The following is a 24,176-nucleotide window of genomic DNA, read 5'->3' as shown; positions in this document are numbered from 1 at the left end:
CTCCCAAAGGGGAGAATTTTTGGAACGCTTGGAATAATTGATTGTGTCTTCACAATCTTTAGATTTTTAGAACGCTAGCAAAAAGCCATTGAATCTCCGTATATCCTTGTCCATTTTCGCAACAGCAGGCATCTGCCAGTCAAAAGGGAAACATTATGCACTTCAATTTTAATGTTGAAATACAAAATCCTCTAGCGCATTGTGTTTAACACATGTTTTAAAGGGGTACTCCGGTGGCCAATGTGTTTTTTAAGTTTCTACTTACCCTTGCAGGTGAGTTTTCTTGTTTTCTCTGGTCTCGTGCTTGCTCTTTGTTTGTCTTTATTTTCCTTTCTTTACACAAGTGTGTCATTTTGCCTTTGTTTTAGAAACTACAGCTCCCAGCATGCCTCGTAGCCTGTCTCCTCTTTCAGTGCCTTGCCCAACTTGTTTTGCGTTGCCACCCAGCCCTGTTTGTGGCCTTTCCCCACCCTGCTCATTAGTATACTTTGCCTCACAGTGTACTGAATACCCTGTATCAGCACTGCAGCTGACATGTAACCCCTTCCCCGCCATGGGGACTGTGCACCTGTGGGAGTAATCGGGTCATCTTCTCCCCGCAGTCCCCACATCAGGGAATGAATGAATTGTCAGCCTCAGTTAGCTGTCCCCACATTGGGGAACCAATCATATGTGAACAGTGCTGATCTGCTCCCCCCTCCACCCAAAGCAATGTCCCGCATTGGGGAAAGGGTGAGCCGCAGCGCTGCACATTCTTCTCATATCGAGGAATGAATGATTTGTGAGCCTCCGGCGTAGGGCTTCTGTTCCCCAAACAAAGGCTGTCACCTCCCCTGCAAGCGCTGAAAGTCAGTGAGCCATGGGTCCTGCAGAGCAGAAAACCAGTGTGAGCTGCGCCTTTCAGTGCTTGCAGGGGGAGGTGACAGCTTCTGTTCGGGGAACAGAAGCCCTGTGCCAGCGGCTCACAAATCATTAATTTCCCGACGTGGGGAGAATGTGCAGCGCTGCGGCTCACAGTTAACCCTCTCCCTGGTGCGGGGACATCGCTTTTTTTGGGGGGAGAATCAGAGCAGTGCCCTCGGGTCACATATGATTAGTTCCCTGATACGGGGACAGCGCACTGCGGCTGACAATTCATTAATTCCCTGAAGTGGGGACTGGGGGTGAGAAGCTGACAGCGCACCCACGGGGGGAATTATGATAGCGCTGGGGCTGACATGTTACTAATTCCCCTGCCATGGGGACCGTGCGCCCATGGGGGGGAATCATGATAGTGCTGCGGCTAACATATTACTTATTCCCCCGCCATCGAGACCGTACGCCCGTGGAGGGAATCATGAGAGTGCACAGGGAAGGGGTTACATGTCAGGCGCAGTGCTGATACAGGGTATTCAGTACACTGTGAGCTGTGGGTGCAGGGCTGGCTGACAGTGGGAGGAGACATCCATCCTCCCGCTGTCATCTTGTGCTGTGCGAAAAAGGAAGGGAGAGAACAGAACTCCCAACCAATTACAGAACAACACCAATTTAATTAATATTCATTACGGTTGTGTGTAAAAGGGGCAAAACCATTTCAGGAGAAAAAAAAACAGCAACGCCTGCAGCACAGAGGTCTTGTCCACAACAGTGATCAAACATGGCCATGAGTGTGGACGACAATTAAAAGCAAGCAGAAAAACTACTGAACTTCCATCACAGAAAAGAGGTCAGTAAAATACAGACATGCTGTGGACAGATGTAGAACATGTGAATTACAAAAGTGCTCAACTCGTTACAAACACCCTAGATAACCATAAAGCTGTGGTAACGGAGTACCCCTTTAAGGCTTATTGCCTTGCTGGTTGGCCTCAAACTGAACTATTTTGGAAAACATCTGTAAATAGAACTTACTACACCACTTTGCATCAAAATTGCGGTTAAGGTCCACACCAAAGCAGGTTCCATTGTTTTGAGGTGAACGATTTTTTCTCCACAGGCGTTCCTAGATTTGGGGACAAAAAAAAAAAAAAATTTTCATGTCATGAAATCATTTTTTTCTTCCTCCAAAATAATACCAGCTTAAATTCTTTCCAAAAGAGGTTATAATGCTTTTTGTGACATTGTATATAGTACCGCACTGTTGTTGCTATCTTCGGCACTAAACCTGTATTTCTCGGTTATGCAATACCATGTCATAAGGTTAGTGTTCCTATAATTTTAAATTATTGACATATTGCCCAGACACATCAAAAGTTTTGATCGCACTCTTAATCCTAAAACATGCTGCGATTGCTATTTAGAAGCAGGGAAAATTTGCGACAGCACGAGGCTCACTCCGTGGCTGTCAATAAAATCTGACCTTTTCCCTATATAAGTTTATGCATCAAAAAGGTCAGATTTGGTGGCAGGCTGGAAAGTTGAGTAAGATGCCATTCACTTTCCCGAGTTATATACAACAGTTGTAGTAGGTCTCAGGAGTAACACCTGGTGTGATCAAAACTTTTAACATATCTTAAATATGCTCAAACATGATGTTGGAAGGTAATAGCATTCAAAATCATTAGATTCAACTTGTTATATAGATCAATGTTTCTCAACCTATTTGGTCACCCAAGTGATGTTCCAACCAAGTAGCTCCAAGAAATCGATCATTTATACTGTAAATGCTGATTAACTAAGGCCAAGCTCACACTAGAATCAAAGCCTTTGTCTAAAGTCTAAGTCGACAGTTTTTTTCCAGATCCAACCTCCCCCCCATAATATTGTGACTGACCTGTATGTTCCAGTAGTAATGCCCTTTATAGCCAATAATAATGCCCCTTATAGCCATTAATAATGCTCCTTGTAGCCAGTAAAAATGCCCCCTTGGGGATGCTTGTAGGCTGCGGCCTTTTGGTCGGTTGTGGCAATAAAATGAAGTTCATACCAACTAAAAAGTACCATAAGTCAAATATTTTTTCAACCAAGGCTTCATAAATGAAACAGAAAATTTTTAAATGTTTAAGTTGAAAAAAATCTAAAATTGGAATTAAAACCGAGCTACCATAAAAGTAGCCAAACACTAAACTAAAGTAAATGTTAGGATTCGGCAGGCTGGATGTGGATCCTCTGTGTCAGCGAGGGATTGGCGTGGACCGTGTCGGTGGACCGGTTCTAGGTTGCTACTGGTATTCACCAGAGCCCGCTGCAAAGCGGGATGGTCTTGCTGCGGCGGTAGCAACCAGGTCGTATCCACCGGCAATGGCTCAACCTCGCTGACTGCCGAGAAGGCGTGGGACAGAAGGACTAGACAGAGGCGAGGTCAGACGTAGCAGAAGGTCGAGGTAGGCGGCAAGGTTCGTAGTCAATGGAGATAGCAAGAGGTCAGGAACACTGGTAAGGCAAACACTGTAAACGCTTTCTCTAGGCACAAGGGCAACAAGATCCGGCAAGGAAGGGAAGGGTAAGTGAGGTTACATGGACGTGGAGCAGGTGGAAGCTAATTAGACTGATTGGGTCAGGCATCAATCATTGGTGCACTGGCCCTTTAAACCTTATAGAGCTGGCGCGCGCGCCCTAAGGAGCGGAGCCGCGCGCGCCAGGACGTGACAGCCGGGGACCGGTACAGGTGAGTAACTTGGGATGCGATTCGCGAGCGGGCACGTCCCGCTATAAGAATCGCATCCCCGCCGGCAGTGTCAGTGCAGCGCTCCCGGTCAGCGGGTTTGACCGGGGCGCTGCAGAGAGAGGAACGTCGTGAGCGCTCCGGGGAGGAGCAGGGACCCGGAGCGCTCGGCGTAACAGTACCCCCCCCCCCCCCTTAGGTCACACCCTCTTTTTGTCCGCTTGTCGCTTCACATGGGACGAGGACATTGGGAGCGATTCTAGAGTTTCCTTCTGGAAGACAGAGAAGTCCTGGGCAAAGTCATCAATGGCAGGCAGTCCAGAAGAAGTGGGAATGGGGAGGGGGGGGGGCAGAGGGTGAAGCTTGCCACGGGGCAGAGTGTTACCAGGACGGGGGCTATGAGGAGGCAAAATCTCTGCTCGTTTATTGCAAAAAACCTTGGCATAGTCCTGATAGGCCTTGGGGAGACCTGGTATAGGAGGAGACACTGAGGTTTGACTGACGGGACTGGGAGCAGACATGAGGCATTTTTTGTGGCAAGAAGCACCCCAGCTCTTGATCTCCCTGGTGGTCCAGTCAAGGGTAGGAGAATGGCGTTGGAGCCATGGCAGACCGAGGAGGACTTCAGAGGTGCAGTTGGGCAAAACAAAAAATTCAATTTTTTCGCGATGCAGTCCAATGCTCATGAGCAGGGGTTCTGTGCGGTAACGCACAGTGCAGTCCAATTTTACTCCGTTGACCAAGGAAATGTAGAGCGGCTTGATGAGACGGGTCACAGGGATGTTGAACTTATTAACAAAAGAGGCCAAAATAAAATTTCCCGCAGAACCAGAGTCCAAGAAGGCCACAGCTGAGAAGGAGGAGTTGGCAGAAGGAGAAATCCGCACGGGCACAGTGAGACGTGGAGAAGCAGACTTCATACCAAGAGACGCCACTCCCACGTGAGCTGGGTGCGTGCGTGCGTTTCCCAGAAGTGGAGGACGAATAGGGCAATCCACCAAGAAATGTTCGGTACTAGCGCAGTACAGACATAAATTTTAATCTCTGCGGCGAGTCCTCTCTTCATGGGTCAGGCGAGACCGATCCACTTGCATAGCCTCCTCGGCGGGAGGCACAGGGGTAGATTGCAAAGGATACTGTGAGAGAGGTGCCCAGAGATCAAGGTCTTTTTCCTGGCGGAGCTCCTGGTGTCTTTCAGAAAAACGCATGTCAATGCGGGTGGCCAAATGGATAAGTTCATGCAGGTTGGCAGGAATTTCTCGTGCGGCCAGCACATCCTTGATGTTACTGGATATGCCTTTTTTAAAGGTCGAGCAGAGGGCCTCGTTGTTGCAAGATAATTCAGAGGCGAGGGTACGAAATTGGATGGCGTATTCGCCTACAGAAGAATTTCCCTGGACCAGGTTCAGCAAGGCAGTTTCGGCAGAAGAAGCTCGGGCTGGTTCCTCGAAGACACTACGAACCTCAGCGAAGAAGGACTGTACAGTGGCAGTGACAGGATCATTGCGGTCCCAGAGCGGTGTGGCCCATGACAGGGCCTTCCCAGACAGGAGACTAACCACGAAAGCCACCTTCGACCGTTCTGTAGGAAATTGGTCCGACAACATCTCCAAATGTAGGGAACATTGTGACAGGAAACCACGGCAGAGTCTAGAGTCCCCATCAAATTTGTCCGGCAGGGACATGCGGAGGTCAGGAGCGGGCACTCGCTGCGGAGGAGGTGCAGGAGCTGGTGGAGGAGATGGTTGCTGCTGTAGCTGTGGCAGAATTTGCTGTAGCATGGCGGTCAACTGCGACAGCTGCTGTCCTTGTTGGGCGAACTGTTGTCCTAGTTGCTCTATCTGTTGAGACTGCTGGGCAACCACCGTGGTAAGGTCAGCGACAACTGGCAGCGGGACCCCAGCGGGATCCATGGCCGGATCTACTGTTAGGATTCGGCAGGCTGGATGTGGATCCTCTGTGTCAGCGAGGGATTGGCGTGGACCGTGTCGGTGGACCGGTTCTAGGTTGCTACTGGTATTCACCAGAGCCCGCGCAAAGCGGGATGGTCTTGCTGCGGCGGTAGCAACCAGGTCGTATCCACCGGCAACGACTCAACCTTGCTGACTGCTGAGAAGGCGTGGGACAGAAGGAAGGGAAGGGGAAGTGAGGTTATATGGACGTGGAGCAGGTGGAAGCTAATTAGACTGATTGGGCCAGGCACCAATCATTGGTGCACTGGCCCTTTAAATCTTAGAGAGCTGGTGCGCGTGCGCCCTAAGAAGCGGAGCCGCGCGCGCCAGGACGTGACAGCCGGGGACCGGGACAGGTGAGTAACTTGGGATGCGATTCGCGAGCGGGAGCGTCCTGCTATAAGAATCGCATCCCCGCCGGCAGTGTTAGTGCAGCGCTCCCGGTCAGCGGGTTTGACCGGGGCGCTGCAGAGAGAGGAACGCCGTGAGCGCTCCGCTGAGGAGCAGGGACCCGGAGCGCTCGGCGTAACAGTAAAACACTAAATGAAAGAGCTAAATTTTAGATCTGCGCTGAACTGTATAATTTATATTTGCAAGCAAAGTAGGCATCAGCTTGGCCGGGACAAGGTATAAGCGATGTGGGAACCCATCTAAGGCTCCACTGCCCACCCTACCCGCCTGGGCATAATTGGGCACCCTCCTCGCCTGGGCGATTGCTAACTTGGAAATACAGGGCTAGCACTAGATTTAGCCAGCGCTGCTTTCAATTGCAGAGCATGTCCTATCTTCTAAGGGGGCACGTATCTAAACTGGGGGCAACTATTTATACTAGGAGTCACCTTTCTAAACTCAGGGACAATTTATATACTGAGGACACCTTTCTACTGGGTGTAAGAACTTTCTATACAAAGGGCCACCCATCTAAGCTGGGGGAAACTATCTACATGGGGGCGGGGGTGGAAATCTACATCCTAGGGGGCATCAATTTTTTTTATAGTTAGGACAATTATTTACCTACTGGAGACCACCTGTCTATCTGAGGGCATTTAATTACCTACTTAGGGATACCTACCTACTGGGTGACACCTACTGGGGGTAATTGCCTGCTGTGAGCACATACCTACCTACTGATGACACCTATTTATCTGCTGTGGGCTCCTATGTACAAATAGGGCATTATTAATATTTTGAACACTATGGATGGGAAAAGGAAAGGATTATACTGAAAAAGTGTGAAGACTAAGATGTTTGTCTGACAGTTTCTGAGTATATGAGTCATGGACAGGAGTCATCTTGATGGTCAGGATTGGATGGAGAAGAAAAAGAAAAGAACCAGAGCAGACAACCTCTGTGAGGTTATACAGTGGGGGCAAAAAAGTATTTAGTCAGCCACCAATTGTGCAAGTTCTCCAACTTAAAAAGATGAGAGAGGCCTGTAATTTTCATCATAGGTATACCTCAACTATGAGAGACATAATGAGAAAAAAAAAAATCCATAAAATCCACATTGTCTGATTTTTAAAGAATATATTTGCAAATTATGGTGGAAAATAAGTATTGGTCACCTACAAACAAGCAAGATTGATTTCTGGCTCTTACAGACCTGTATCTTCATCTATAGAGTCTCCTCTGTCCTCCACTAGTTACCTGTATTAATGGCACCTGTTTGAACTTGTCATCATTATAAAAGACACTTATCCACAACCTCAAACAGTCACACTCCAAACTCCACTATGGCCAAGACCAAAGAGCTGTCAAAGGACACCAGAAACAAAATTGTAGACTGAATCTGCAATGGGCAAGCAGCTTGGTGTGAAGAAATCAACTGTGGGAGCAATTATTAGAAAATGGAAGACATTCAAGACCACTGATAATCTCCCTCAATCTGGGGCTCCACACAAAATCTCACCCTGTGGTGTCAAAAGGATCACAAGAATGGTGAGAAAAAATCCCAGAACCACATGGGGGGACCTAGTGAATGACCTGGGACAAAAGTAAGAAAGGCTACCATCAGTAACACAATACTGAAATCATGCAGTGCCAGATGTGTCTGGGCCCATCTGAAGTTTGCTAGAGAGCATTTGGATGATCCAGAAGAGGATTGGGAGAATGGTCAGATGAAACGGTAGAACTTTTTGGTAAAAACTTGTCGTGTTTGGAGGTGAAAGAATGCTGAATTGCATCCAAAGAACACCTTACCTACTGTGAAGCATTGGGGTGGAGACATCATGCTTTGGGGCTGTTTTTTTTTTTTTGCAAAGGGACCAGGACGATTGATCCATGTAAAGGAAAGAATGAATGGCGCCATGTATCGTGAGATTTTGAGTGAAAACCTCCTTCCATCAGCAAGAGCATTGAAGATGAAACATGGCTGGGTCTTTCAGCATGACAATGATCCCAAACACACCGCCTGGGCAACGAAGGAAAACATTTCAAGGTCCTAAGAAGCATTTCAAGGTCCTAGAGTGGCCTAGCCAGTCTACAGATCTCAACCCCAAAATAAACTTTTGGAGGGAGTTGAAAGTCTGTGTTGCCCAGTGACTGCCCAAAACATCACTGCTCTAGAGGACATCTGCATGGAGGAATGGGCCAAAATACCAGCAACAGTGTGTGAAAACATTGTGAAGACTTACAGAAACGTTTGACCTCTGTCATTGACAACAAAAGGCATATAACAAAGTATTGATTTGAACTTTGTGTGATCTATTGTTATTGACCAAATACTTATTTTCCACGATAATTTGCAAATAAATTCTTTAAAAATCAGACAATGTGACTGTATAGATCTTTTTTCTCATTATGTCTCTTATAGTTGAGGTATACCTATGATGATGAAAATTACAGACCTCTCTCTTCTTTTTAAGTGGGAGAACTTGCACAATTGGTAGCTGACTAAATACTTTTTTGCTCCACTGTATGGGTTGCAGAGCCTGAATACAGATCTAATACTACATGGTCACTATTATAGATGAGTGAATTTTGGAAAAATCCGATTTGGCCGATTCAACAAATTTTCCCCAAAAATGTGTTTTGGTCCGAATTTATTTGCGGTGAATCGCTATTAAAAACGGCTATTTCTGGCCTACAGAGAGCCTCAATAGGGGTGTAGAATACTTTGCTTTGTTCTAACACATATAGGGAGGGTGCTGTGTTAGTGAAATAATACTGTTATTCAGTATGACATGCAGATTACAGGCATCGCTATTGGAATCACTGCCGCAGAGCATCTGGATGTGGCAGCATGGTCGGGAGACCATATGGCATCACAATTAAAGAGATTAAAGAGATTTTTAAATGTAACTTTTATTTTATTTGAATTTATTAATTTTTTTAATCCTTTTTTGAGGACCCATTCTGGTGAGCATTGAGCTGGCGGTCCGCCGCGAGGTGAGCTACCACTTATTCCAGCCCCTGCCTCTCATCACCCACCCCCCCAACTGTCTTGCTCTGTGTGGAACTTCGAATGTTTCATATAATCAGTTATCGTTCATTGTTATCGCTCCAACCTGTTTTATTCGATTCTTGTGGTAATTCCAGAGTTAAGATATGACGACAACCATGGGGCCTCAGTCTTGAAAAGGTTACATAGATTTTTTTTAAATTTAAATAGAAGATTTTTTATAGATTCACAAGTTTAATGTACCAGCAGCATGAGGAGATCACATGGCGGCACAATGACAGTGCCTGATAATTGGAATGAGCAAATTTTAAATCCTTTTTTGAGGACCCACTGGAAGGCAAGTCTGGTGCCAGCAGCTGTGGCAATTTCAGCTCCAATAGTGTATAATTGCTGCAAAGCTCCTAGTTGTAACAACTTGGACAGGAGTCCTTTCAGCTTTTGCGCCGTTAGATAAGTGAGCACATAAAGCTAGAAGTGGCTGCAATGAAAAAGCTCCTACTTGCATCTTAAAATCAAGCTGGCAGTTCTCTGAGAGGCGAGCTACAACCTGTTCCAGCCACTGCCTCTAAGCACCCCCCACCCCCCTCCAACCTGTTTCATTGAATTCTTGTGGTAATTCCACAGGTAATACATGACGACAACCATAGGGCCTCACAATTAAAAAGATTTAAGAGATTTTTTTAAATTTAAATTGAAGATTTTTATTAGATTCACATGTCCCGGGTGACCGAATCATTCAGTCTCAGTATCATTTGAACTAATACTGTATGACCTAAAACCCAATATAACAAGGAGTCACATGGCGGCACAATGACAGAGCCTAGAGGTGTCAGCAGCCCGATGAGACCATAAGGCCTCACAATTGAAAAGATGAGAGAAAAGTAAAATTTTAACTGAAGATTTTATATTGATTAACATTTTAAAAGTTTAATTTAATGTGCCAACAGCATGAGGAGACCAATGGAACAGCCTGGAGGTGGCAGCAGCATGAGGAGACCATAATGTGGCAGACTGACACAGCCTGGAGGTGGCAGCAGCATGAGGAGACCATAATGTGTTAGAATGACCCAGCCTGGCGGTGGCAACAGCCTGACAAGATAATAGGGCCTCACAATTGAAAAGATTAAAGATATTTTTTATTTTATTTAAATTGAAGATTAAATTAAGATTAAAAGTTTCATTTAATGTGGCAGCAGCATGAGGAGACCACATGGCCATGGTGTTTCTGGGTCCTCTGTCTCGTCTTCCTCATCCCCCTGTAGCTCCACATCTCCTGTTCCTCCTCTCCTGTTAGATGACTATAAAAACTGCAAAACCTTGCCTGTGCTCCACTTTCCCCCTCCCCCTCCTCTTCCATTTCAGCCCCTACAGGCCTCATGTGGCCGTGAGATGTAGGCGCCACGTCTCCAGTGCCCTCACCAGCTATAGTTTCCAACACGTGTTGTAGAACATGAAGCAGTGGAATGGCATCGTTCATCTAGTAATCCTGGCGACTGACTAATAATGTGGCTTCCTCAATGGGCCTGAGCAGGTGTCACGTATGAGCTGCTACTGGTTGACATTGAAGATACACTGTTCGTATAGTCGGTCCAACATATGGAGGGGGGAATTCCAACGTGTGGAAACATCGCAAATCAGACTATGTTGGGGGACGCCTTTTTGACGATGCAGCTAAAGAAGGGTGTGCTTTGTGGTGTACGAGTGGCTGAAGTGCTTGCAAAGTTTCCTTCCCATTATTATGATGTCTTGTATCTGGGGGGAACACTTCAGGAGCCACTTGACAACCAGATTGAACATGTATGCCATGCAGGGCACATGGCTCAGGCTTACTTGACGCAGCACAGACAAGATGTTCTTTCCGTTGTTGGTCACCATGGTTCCCATTTCCAGTTTTCGTGGAGTAAGCCATGAGTCGATTTCTTGATGAATGACTTTTAGCAGTTCCTCCCCTGTGTGACTCCGATCACGAAGACAAACCATGTGAAGAACAGCGTGACACCGCTGTGCCCTGCACACATGGTATGCTGGAGGGGCACTGAGACTTTTCAGTGCAGTGGAGGCTGAGGACACGGTGGAGGATGAGGAGGTGGAATCGCACACTGTCACAGGACCAACGGCCTGCTGTTGTGGCTGTGCAGGATCCACAATCACCCAGTGGGCTGTAAAGGACATGTATTGTCCCTGACCGTAGTTACAGCTCCACACGTCAGCGCTGCCGTCCACTTTGGTACACTTGTGTAGAGTGGGGTGGTGGGTGTTAATACCAGTACATGGTGACGAAGGTGGGTGAAAGAAGGAGAACTTGGCATCAGATGTGTGGCATCAGGCAGGTGGCAGGCTCAGAATAATAGCTAGGCAGGTAGGCAGAAGAAAACAGTCTATTTCATCAAAGTGTTGGTGTGCACAAGTAAGTATTGAGGATATTTTAACTTTTAATATTATTCTTAGGATAAAATATATGGACCCCAATTTTTTTTTTCTTTAACAAAAGGAAGGGTGTGCAAAAAACACCATGTGCCACCTATACCATCAAGTATTGGTGTGATGCAAAGACCTCTAAAATGTGGAAGGGAACAACGTATGATCCAGTATAACAGGTGGGGGTAAAAACTTCCCCTCTAAGGCCCTACTCTCGCACTATTAATTCCCTTATTGGCAAGTGTTACTTGCCCTAAAAGGGCGGCCCGACACAGGAAACTCTCCATATTTCCACCTAAAAACACTGCCATTTCCCAGGGTTTTTAGTTGGAAATAGGGAGAGGTTCCTGTGTGGGGCAACCCTTTTTAGGACGAGTAACACTTCCCAAGAAGGGAATTAAGTGCGAGAGTAGGGCCTTACAGGGGAAGTTTTTACCTCCACCTGTTACAATGGACCATACGTTGTGCCCTTCCACCTTTTAGAGGTCTTTGCATTGCATCAATACTTGGTGGTGCATGTGGCACATGGTGTTTTTGGCACACCTTTCCTTTTGTTAGATTTCAAAAAACAATTTGGGTCCATATATTTTATCCTAAGAAAAGTTAAGTTTTAGCTAATTTGCATGTGGATGTGGAGTAATTTCTGTAACTGGAGACCTGCACCTTAATTATGTTTTGCAGTATCCATGGCAGCACAATGAGAGAGCCTGGAGGTGGCAGCATCAGCATGAGGAGATCATATGGTGGCACAATGACAGAGCCTGGAGGTGGCAGCATCAGCATGAGGAGACCATATAGCAGCACAATGGGAGAGCCTGGAGGTAGCAGCAGGAGCAGCATGAGGAGACCATATGGCGGTACAATGACAGTGCCTGGAGGTGGTAGCAACAGCCTGAGGAAACCATATGGTGGCACAATGACAGAGCCTGGAGGTGGCAGCAACACCATGATGGCCATGCCATCTGAGGGTTGAGTCTGAGGAACCCACTGACTGTTGGCTTGGGTGTCGAATGTCACTTGGGATGAAGTGGATGACCTAGTAAACCAATTAATCATGACTGCCATCTATGTACGCACAGGTTACACTTGTGAGAGAACAATAAGCTCCGCTACGCAACCTGTATTAGGCACTGTAATCAGGTGACTATGCCTTTTTGTGCTCACTAGAGATGAGCGAACTTTTGAAAATTTTGATTTTTGAAAAAAATTTTTTGATCCAAATTTATTTACGGCGAATCTATATTAATAATGGCTGGACTACAGATAGCCTCAATAGGGGTGTAGAAAACTTTGCTTTGTTCTAACACGCATATTGAGTGTGCTGGGATTATGAAATAATACTGTTATTCAGAATGACATGCAGATTACAGGCATCACTTTTAGAATCAGAGCGGCACAATGACAGAGCCTGGAGGTGGCATCAGTATGAGGAGACCGTATAGTGGCTGAATGACACAGCGTGGAGGTGTTGGCAGCATGATGAGACCATACAGTGGCTAAATGACACAGCGTGGAGGTGTTGAAAGCATGAGGAGACCATATAGTGGCTGAATGACAGTTTGGATGTGGCTGAAGCATGAGCAGACCTTATAGTGGCTGAATGACACAGCTTGGAGATGTTGGCAGCATGAGGAGACCATATATTGGCTAAATGGCACAGCCTGGAGTTGGCTGAAGCATGAGGAGACCATATAGTATCTGAATGGCACAGCCTGGAGTTGGCAGTAGCGCTAGTATACACTAGGACTTCACAATCCCTAAGATTAAAAGATGAATTCTAAAATTTAAATTCACGATTTTGGGTAGCTAGTGCTACCAGAACAAAAAAAATGTCCCAGACCCAGGCCCTGCAACATCAGTAAACCATACATTGGCTGAATAGCACAGCCTGGAGTTGGCTGAAGTATGAGGAGACCATATAGTGTCTGAATGGCACAGCCTGGAGTTGGCAGCAACATGAGTAGGCACTAGGTCTTCACATTCCCATATATTGGCTGAATGACACAGCTTGGAGATGTTGGCAGCATGAGGCGACCATATAGTGGATGAATGACACAGTGTGGAGGTGCTGGCAGCATGAGGAGACCATATATTGGCTGAATGGCACAGCCTGGAGTTGGCAGCAGCACTAGTAGACACTAGGACTTCACAATCCCTAAGATTAAAAGATGAATTCTGAAATATAAATTGAAGATTTTGGGTAGCTAGTGCTACCATAACAAAACTTCTAGGCCCAGCAGCATCAGTAAACCATATATTGACTCAATGACACAGCCTGGACATGGCCGAAGCATGAGGAGACCATAAAGTGTCTGAATGGCAAAGCTTGGAGTTGGCAGAAGCATGAGGAGACCAGTGAAATTTAAGAATTTTAAATAGAAATGTAAGATTTTTCAATTGAAATAGAGGATTTTGAAATTGAACTTTTAGCTCCGAAGTTTTAATGTCCCGGGCCCCGACATGTGGGTACAAAGGACCAAATCTAACAAGGAGTCACAGGTCACATGGCAGCACAATGACAGAGCCTGGAGATGGCAACAGTACGACGAGACTATATAGTGGCTGAATGACTGCCTGGAGTTTGTGGCAGCATGGGGAGACCATATAGTGTCTTAATGCCACAGCCTGGATTTGGCTGAAGCATGAGAAGTTTATATAGTGGCTGAATGGCACAGCCTGGAGGTGGCTGAAGCATGAGGAGACCATATAGTGGCTGAATGGCACAGCCTGGAGTTAGTAGCAGCATGAAGAGACCATGAAGTGGTTGAATGGCACAGCCTGGAGGTGGCTGATGCATGAGGAGACCATATAGTGGCTGAATGAGACAGCCTGGAAGTGGCATCAGTATGAAGAGACCATATAGTGGCTGAATGACTGCCTGGAGTTTGTGGCAGCATGGGGAGACAATATAGTGTCGGTATGGCACAACCTGGATTTGGCTGAAGCATGAGGAGACCATATAGTGGCTGAATGGCACAGCCTGGAGTTAGCTGAAGCATAAGAAGACCATATAGTGGCTGAATGGCACAGCCTGGAGGTGGCTGAAGCATTAGGAGACCATGTAGTGGTTGAATGGCACAGCCTGGAGTTAGTGGCAGAATAAAGAGACCATATAGTGGCCTAATGGCACAGTCTGGAGGTGGCTGACGCATGAGGAGACCATATAGTGGCTAAATGGCACAGCCTGGAGTTGGCTGAAGCGTGAGGAGACCATAAAGTGGCTGAATGGCACAGCCTGGAGTTGGCTGAAGCATGAGAAGAGATCATATAGTGGCTGAATGAGAAAGCCTGGAGGTGGCAGCAGCAGCAGCATCAGGAGTCCTGAAAGTGACCCGGTGACACGGAATTTTTGTAACTGGGGAGCAGCGCCTTAAATCTGTTTGGCACTATCCATATTTGTGAAGTGTAGGTGTGACACCATGGTCAATCTACTCTGATGCATCAGGCATTGGTGGGTAGAAATCCTGGCTGATCCATGCCTGATTCATTTTCACAAAGGTCAGTCTCTCCAGATTTTTCATGGACAGACAAGTTCTCCTTGGGGTGACTATGGCCCCCCCAGCACTAAACACCCGCTCTGATGGCACACTACTGGCCGGGCAGGATTGCTTTTCCAAGGCAAACCCTGCTAGTTGCGGCCACAAATCAAGTTTAGTTGCCCAGAGGTCCAGTGAATCATCAAGGTGTGTTGGCATGGGCATGTCAAGGTATGCCAACACCTGCTGGTTCAGGTCCTGCTCCAGGTTTACCTGCTGCTGATGAGTTGCTACACTATGCGGGTGAAGAAAGCTACTCATCAGCGACTGTAGACTCAGGCTGCTGCTGATAGAGTTGGTACTGCTCCTGCCACCCCACCCCTCCCCAGCAGCCATGGCAGTGGAAGGCGAGCACAGGGGGCCCTGCGATTCAGACTTGCGAGAAGATGGACGATGGCGCCGATAGGCATCGGCCAACTGACTACATAAGATGCCTCTGTAGTAGGTCAGTTTGTCCTCACTCTCAGTGGGTGTAAAAAAGGCCCCTATTTTGTGGCAGTAGAGAGAGTCCAATGAGGTGGGGATCCAGAAGTCATCCTGCTGCCGAATGGTGACAATTCGGCTGTCACTACGCAAGCAAGTGAGCATGCATCGTGCCATTTGTGCAAGTGACTCGGAGGGACTCCCTGCCTCCATCTCCACTGCAAACTGCAACGGTGTGTCTGGGTCCTCAGTCTCGCCTTCCTCATAACCCTCTAGCTCCTCTGGCTGCTCATTCTCCTCCTCTCCTGTCAGATTACTAGAAAAAACGCCCATTTGGCGAAACCTAAATTGTGCTCCACTATGCCCTTCACCCTCCTCCTCCTCCAGTTCAGCCCCCATAGGGCTCATGTGGACGTGAGATGTAGGCGCCACGTCTCCAGTGCCCTGACTAGCCATCATTTCCAACACGTGTTGTAAGAAATGAAGCAGTGGAATTAAGTTGTTCATCCCATAATCCTGGCGACTCACTAATAAGGTGGCTTCCTCAAAGGGCCTGAGCAAACAGCAGGTGTCACGCATGAGCTGCCACTGGTTCACAGTGAAGTTACACAGGGGAGTACCCCTATCCGCTTGGATCATCAAGAAATTGGTGATGGCTTTTCTCTGTTCATACAGTCAGTCCAACATATGGAGGGTGGAATTCCAACGTTTGGCAACATCACAAATCAGACTATGTATGGGGATACCGTTCTGACGCTGCAGCTCAAGGAGGGTGTGCTTTGCGGTGTACGAGTGGCTGAAGTGCATGAAAAATTTCCTTCCCATTGTTAGGATGTCTTGCAAATGGGGGGAAACACTTCAGGAACTGCTTTACCATGGTTCCCATTTCCAGTTTTCGTGGAGTAAGCAATACTCCGATTTCTTTACGAATGACTTTTAGCAGTTACTCCCCTGTGTTACTTCGTTCGCCAAGGTAAACCATGTGAAGAACAGCGTGACACCGCCATGCTCTGCACTCATGGTATGCTGGAGGGCAACTGAGACTTGTCTGGGAAGTGCAGGCTGATGACACGGTGGAGGATGAGGAGGCGGAGTTGCAAACTGTCACAGGACCAATGGCCTGAGAGCATGGAGGAGGAAGTGGCGTGATCTGTCCAAGTTGGTGTTGTGGCTGTGCAGGAACCACATTCACCTAGTGAGCCGTAAAGGACATATATTGTCCCTGACCATAGTTACAGCTCCAGATGTCGGCGCTGCCATGCACTTTGGTACACACTGACAGGCTCAAGGACTGGCACACCTCTTCCACAAAATTGTGCAGGGCTGGTACTTCCTTATTCGCAAAGAAATGGCGGCTTGGCACTCTCCACCTTGGCTCGACACAAGCCATAAGTTCTCTGAAAGGTGCAGAGTCCATCACTTGCAAAGGGAGTGACTGCAGCACCAGCAACTTAGACAGCAGCACATTCAGCTTCTGCTCCGTTGGATGAGCAGGCGCATACTGTTGTCTCTTGGACATGGTTTTGCTGATGGATTGTTGGAATGGCTGACTAAAAGTAGGAGGAGAAGGAGCATCTGGAGCTACAGAAGGAGGGTATGACACACAGCTCCCTTTGGCTGAGGTAATGGAGCCTTGGCTGGCTGCAAGAGGGAGGGGTGTTCCACTGGGTGATGCAGCAGGCTGAACCACTACATTGGAGCCATCAGAGTTCTTAAAGGCCTCTTAATGGTGGCGAAGCATATGTTGATGCAGGGCCGTGTTGTCAACATTGGGACCCTGGCCACACTTCCCCTTCTGCCGACATATCCTGCATGTGGCAATCAACCTCCTCTGGATGCTTGATGAAAAACTGCCACACCAACGAGTAGCTGACTTTCCCACCAACAGTACACTAATTGACTGCTACTGCCACCATCTTCAAGAACCCCTGTTCCACTAGCTCCCAGGAAGGTAGGCTGCCGCAAAGCAGGTGGTCTCCCCTGGGCAAGTTTGGCTCCAGAATTTCCACTTCTGCCACCATGCTGACTGCCAACCATGCTACCACCTTGCTGGCTCAGCTGCTGCCTCACTGGCAACCTGCAACTCTCTTCTCCTGATGATGATGAAGCCCCTTCTGCACCCAGCTCCCAATTGCGATCGGCTTCATCATCATCAACAAGTGTCTGCACGTCACTAATGTCCTTCTCAGGTTCCTCAACAGTGTCTGCTTCAGGACCCTGAACCCTGGCAACACCGCCTCTCATGTCACTCTCCTCATCACTGCTTGCCCGCCTAGTGAAGAAATTGGCAGATTTCTCTGCCACTTGTTGGCTGGCCAGTAGCTGCTTACTGTCCTCTATTAGATCATCCTCAGTGAATAGTGGAGCTGAGCCCAGAGCATAAGATACTTCTCTAGGGGAGGAAACAGCATAGGACAGAGGCAATGGGAGGACAGGGACTTCTCCCGGGCCATACCAACTGAGGGTTGTGTCTGAGGAACCCAATGACTGTTGACTGGGGGTATCAGATGTTACTTGTGATGAAGTGGATGACTGTGTGTTAACCAATCGATGATGGCAGATGGGTTGCTGGTTGAGACACGACCGCTAGCTGATACCGGGAGCTCAGGCCTCTTGCTGCGACTCCTGCAGCCACTCGCTCCTAGTCTGCTGCAACCTCTGCCTGATGAATTTAGGCCTCTGCCACTCTTCTGTGCACGTCCTGGCACTTCTTTGCCTGATATACTTAGTGCGTATATGAGGGGAGTACAATATGCTTCACTACGCTTAAAACAGTATTTGTCTAGAATAGCAGCAGGTGTGTACTTTTGCCTGGATTTTCACAGTATCTAAGCCCTTGACAGATTAACAGGTCCAAAATAGTACACTACTTAGATGTACGTATGTGGTATGCACTTATGAGGGCAGAAAACTGCGCTACAGTACACTTAAAAAAGTATCTGAGTAAAAACACAAGCTGGTGAGTAGTTTTGCCTGGACTTTCACACCAGCCGGTGATTACATTTGGCTGTCCTTTCACAGTATGTAGTCCCATGACAGATTAACAGTCACAAAATAGTACACCACTTAAATGTAGGCATGTGGTATGCACTTATAAGGGCAGAAAAATGTGGTACAATACGCTTAAAAAAAAAACGTATTTTAGTAAAAAAACAGCTGGTGATTACTTTGGCCTGGACTTTCACAGTATCTAGGCCCTTGACAGATTAACAGGTACAAAATAGTACACTACTTAGATGTAGGTATGGGGTATGCACTTCTGAGGGCAGAAAAATTTGCTAATGTACAGTGCATAGTGAAAGTATTCAGCCCCCTTGAACTTTTTGACCTTTTGCCACATTTCAGGCTTCAAACATAAAGATATAAAACTGTAATTTTTTGTGAAGAATCAGCAACAAGTGGGACACAATCATGAAGTGGAACGAAATTTAGTTGATATTTCAAACTTTATTAACAAATGAAAAACTGAAAAATTGGCCGTGCAAAATGATTCAGCCCCTTTACTTTCAGTGCAGCAAACGCTCTCCAGAAGTTAAGTGAGGATCTCTGAATGATCCAATGTTGACCTAAATGAGTAATGATGATAAATAGAATCCACCTGTGGGTAATTAAGTCTCCATATAAATGCACCTGCACTGTGATAGTCTCAGAGGTCCATTTAAAGCACAGAGAGCATCATGAAGAACAAGGAACACACCAGGAAGGTCCGAGAAGTGGAGAAGTTTAAAGCTGGATTTGGATACAAAAACATTTCACAAGCTTTAAACATCCCAAGGAGCACTGTGCAAGTGATAATATTGAAATGGAAGAAGTATCAGACCACTGCAATTCTACAAAGACCTGGCCGTCCCTCTAAACTCATACAAGGAGAAGACTGATAAGAGATGCAGCCAAGAGGCCCATGATCACTCTGGATGATCTCCAGAGATCTACAGCTGAGGTGGGAGACTCTGTCCATAGGACAACAATCAGTCGTATACTGCACAAATCTGGCCTTTATGGAAGAGTGGCAAGAAGAAAGCCATTTCTTAGGCTAGGTTCAGACTACGGAATCTCCAGGCAGAACATTTCTGCCTGGAGTTTCCGAGTGCGGCCTGCGCTGACTGAATCAGTCGGCGCTAGGACCGTGCGGACACTGCAGTCTCCAATAGACTACAATGTGTTTTGCGGGGATTTTGGCCTGAAGAAAGAGCAACGCCTTTCTTCAGGAGGAAATTTCCAAGCTGATTTTCCGTACACAAATTCCGCTTCACAAATTCTGAAGTGTGAATTTGTGAACGGAAAGCCATTCACTATACAGTACATTTTAGCAAGTGGAATTTCCGCCTGCAATTTCAAAGCAGAATTGCAGGCGCAAATTCCGTAGTCTGAACCTAGCCTTAAAGATATCCATAAAAAGTGTTGTTTACAGTTTGCCACAAGCCACCTGGGAGACACACCAAACATGTGGAAGAAGGTGCTCTGGTCAGATGAAACCAAAATCGAACTTTTTGGCAACAATGCAAAACGTTATATTTGGCGTAAAAGCAACACAGCTCATCACCCTGAACACACCATCCCCATCTGTCAAACATGGTGGTGGCAGCATCATGGTTTGGGCCTGCTTTTCTTCAGCAGGGACAGGGAAGATGGTTAAAATTCATGGGAAGATGGATGGAGCCAAATACAGGACCATTCTGGAAGAAAACCTTATGGAGTCTGCAAAAGACCTGAGACTGGGACGGAGATTTGTCTTCCAACAAGACAATGATCCAAAACATAAAGCAAAATCTACAATGGAATGGTTCACAAATAAACATATCCAGGTGTTAGAAAGGCCAAGTTAAAGTCCAGACCTGAATCCAATCGAGAATCTGTGGAAAGAACTGAAAACTGCTGTTCACAAACGCTCTCCATCCAACCTCACTGAGCTCGAGCTGTTTTGCAAGGAGGAATGAGCAAATATTTCAGTCTCTCGATGTGCAAAACTGATAGAGACATACCCCAAGCGACTTACAGCTGTAATCGCGGCAAAAGGTGGCACTACAAAGTATTAACTTAAGGAGGCTGAATAATTTTGCTCGCCCAATTTTTCAGCTTTTTATTTGTTAAAAAAGTTTGAAATATCCAATAAATTTCGTTCCACTTCATGATTGTGTCCCATTTGTTGTTGATTCTTCACAAAAAATTACAGTCTTATATCTTTATGTTTGAAGCCTGAAATGTGGCAAAAGGTCAAAAAGTTCAAGGGGGCCGAATACTTTCACTACACACTGTATGCTTAATAAACGTATTGAAGCAAAACACCAGGCGGTGATTACTTTTGGCTGTCCTTTTACAGTATGTAAGCCCTTGACAGATTAACAGGCACAAAATAGTAAACCACTTAGATCTAGGTATGCGGTATGCACTTATGAGGGCAGAAAAATGCGGTACAGTACACTTAAAAAAAACTTATTTTAGTAAAACACCAGCTGGTGATTTTTTTTGGCCTGGACTTTGACAGTATCTAGGCCCTTGACAGATTAACAGGTACAAAATAGTACATAGGTATGGGGTATGCACTTATGAGGGCAGAAAAATGGGCTACTGTATGCTTAATAAACGTTTTGAAGTAAAACACCAGCCGGTGATTACTTTTGTCTGTCCTTTCACAGTATGTAGGCCCTTGACAGATTAACAGGTACTACTATGTATGTGGTATGCAGTTATGTCGGCAGAAAAATGTGGTACAGTACGCTTAAAAAAAAAACTTATTTTTGCACAATACCAGCAGAACACAACAGTGCCGGAGCACAAAAAAGCTGTGTACTAAACAAAAAATTTCACTCTGTCAAAGACTATAAGAATGGACTGCTGGGTATTATACCATCTACAGACTAGTATAACCAGTGGAATGCTGTTCCTGTTTGTATATAACTGTGATAGATGGACATATGATATAGGGATTTGGGTCTCTATAATGACTGACACAGTAGTGACTACCACAGTAGTGAACTTATATTGTGGTCCACAAATGCAGGACTTCCACCTCAGCGTAGGTGCACAACTGCACTTGGGGTTGAGGGCCGCCTGCCATTTCAGACCACGTCAATGTAGTTGTTTAATGATTAAATTTCACGCATCCACAGGTTTATCTGGTGTAGGATGCCATTGTGGTATTTGTGACCGTCTGCAGGCATCATCCATTGTATACATATTATGCTGGGGATCGCCCATAGCAACAAGTGCAGGACCTCCACCCCAGCATAGGTGCACAACTGCACTTGGGGTTGAGTACCTCCTGCCATTTCAGACCATGTCAATGTAAGCTGTTTAACGTCTAAAGTTTATACTAATGCATCCTTTTTATCATACTGGATAGCATTATGGTTTCTCCTGTGAGGCCAACAATATATTAGCCAACAAGGGTGGGGCTTGTAGCCTGTCTATCCCCCCCTCCCATTGAATGTGTGCTTAGTCACACTAGAGGTAACCGGGGAGCAGTCTACAAGTCGGACCTAATGCTGCTGTAATTTGGTTCCTGGTTTTGCTTATCTGGCACATGTAGGTTATTGTTAGGTCCCGTACCACTTGAGAAACCTTGGCGTTGGTGTGCGGGCTCAGGTATGTCCTTCATATAAGGATATACTGGCTAATGTCTCAATTTTACATCAGTTTTGAAGGTTAGTTAATGTCATTGTTTACATCTACCACAGTAGTGAACCTATATTGTGGTTCACAAATACAGGACCTCCACCCCAGTGTAGAACATTTCTGCCTGGAGTTTCCGAGTGCGGCCTGCGCTGACTGAATCAGTCGGCGCTAGGACCGTGCGGACACTGCAGTCTCCAATAGACTACAATGTGTTTTGCGGGGATTTTGGCCTGAAGAAAGAGCAACGCCTTTCTTCAGGAGGAAATTTCCAAGCTGATTTTCCGTACACAAATTCCGCTTCACAAATTCCGAAGTGTGAATTTGTGAACGGAAAGCCATTCACTATACAGTACATTTTAGCAAGTGGAATTTCCGCCTGCAATTTCAAAGCAGAATTGCAGGCGCAAATTCCGTAGTCTGAACCTAGCCTTAAAGATATCCATAAAAAGTGTTGTTTACAGTTTGCCACAAGCCACCTGGGAGACACACCAAACATGTGGAAGAAGGTGCTCTGGTCAGATGAAACCAAAATCGAACTTTTTGGCAACAATGCAAAACGTTATATTTGGCGTAAAAGCAACACAGCTCATCACCCTGAACACACCATCCCCATCTGTCAAACATGGTGGTGGCAGCATCATGGTTTGGGCCTGCTTTTCTTCAGCAGGGACAGGGAAGATGGTTAAAATTCATGGGAAGATGGATGGAGCCAAATACAGGACCATTCTGGAAGAAAACCTTATGGAGTCTGCAAAAGACCTGAGACTGGGACGGAGATTTGTCTTCCAACAAGACAATGATCCAAAACATAAAGCAAAATCTACAATGGAATGGTTCACAAATAAACATATCCAGGTGTTAGAAAGGCCAAGTTAAAGTCCAGACCTGAATCCAATCGAGAATCTGTGGAAAGAACTGAAAACTGCTGTTCACAAACGCTCTCCATCCAACCTCACTGAGCTCGAGCTGTTTTGCAAGGAGGAATGAGCAAATATTTCAGTCTCTCGATGTGCAAAACTGATAGAGACATACCCCAAGCGACTTACAGCTGTAATCGCGGCAAAAGGTGGCACTACAAAGTATTAACTTAAGGAGGCTGAATAATTTTGCTCGCCCAATTTTTCAGCTTTTTATTTGTTAAAAAAGTTTGAAATATCCAATAAATTTCGTTCCACTTCATGATTGTGTCCCATTTGTTGTTGATTCTTCACAAAAAATTACAGTCTTATATCTTTATGTTTGAAGCCTGAAATGTGGCAAAAGGTCAAAAAGTTCAAGGGGGCCGAATACTTTCACTACACACTGTATGCTTAATAAACGTATTGAAGCAAAACACCAGGCGGTGATTACTTTTGGCTGTCCTTTTACAGTATGTAAGCCCTTGACAGATTAACAGGCACAAAATAGTAAACCACTTAGATCTAGGTATGCGGTATGCACTTATGAGGGCAGAAAAATGCGGTACAGTACACTTAAAAAAAACTTATTTTAGTAAAACACCAGCTGGTGATTTTTTTTGGCCTGGACTTTGACAGTATCTAGGCCCTTGACAGATTAACAGGTACAAAATAGTACATTGGTATGGGGTATGCACTTATGAGGGCAGAAAAATGGGCTACTGTATGCTTAATAAACGTTTTGAAGTAAAACACCAGCCGGTGATTACTTTTGTCTGTCCTTTCACAGTATGTAGGCCCTTGACAGATTAACAGGTACTACTATGTATGTGGTATGCAGTTATGTCGGCAGAAAAATGTGGTACAGTACGCTTAAAAAAAAAACTTATTTTTGCACAATACCAGCAGAACACAACAGTGCCGGAGCACAAAAAAGCTGTGTACTAAACAAAAAATTTCACTCTGTCAAAGACTATAAGAATGGACTGCTGGGTATTATACCATCTACAGACTAGTATAACCAGTGGAATGCTGTTCTTGTTTGTATATAACTGTGATAGATGGACATATAATATAGGGATTTGGGTCTCTATAATGACTGACATAGTAGTGACTACCACAGTAGTGAACTTATATTGTGGTCCACAAATGCAGGACTTCCACCTCAGCGTAGGTGCACAACTGCACTTGGGGTTGAGGGCCGCCTGCCATTTCAGACCACGTCAATGTAGTTGTTTAATGATTAAATTTCACGCATCCACAGGTTTATCTGGTGTAGGATGCCATTGTGGTATTTGTGACCGTCTGCAGGCATCATCCATTGTATACATATTATGCTGGGGATCGCCCATA

At 46.0% G+C, this 24,176-nt stretch overlaps 1 protein-coding gene across 1 annotated transcript in view; it reads right to left on the bottom strand.

Moving 5' to 3' along the window:
* LOC130284897 (carboxypeptidase O-like) overlaps positions 1–24,176 on the bottom strand; it is a 239,466-nt gene that overhangs the window by 119,127 nt on the left and 96,163 nt on the right. The window contains exon 8 of the mRNA XM_056535811.1: positions 1,891–1,981. Coding sequence (XP_056391786.1) covers positions 1,891–1,981 — 91 coding nt within the window. The remainder of the gene's footprint in view (positions 1–1,890; positions 1,982–24,176) is intronic.

This window comes from Hyla sarda, chromosome 8 (genome assembly GCF_029499605.1).
Source record: "Hyla sarda isolate aHylSar1 chromosome 8, aHylSar1.hap1, whole genome shotgun sequence".
NCBI classification, from domain to species: Eukaryota; Metazoa; Chordata; class Amphibia; order Anura; family Hylidae; genus Hyla; species Hyla sarda.
The sequence above is the reverse complement of the archived record's forward strand: the minus strand, read 5'-3'. Positions and strand labels throughout refer to the sequence as shown.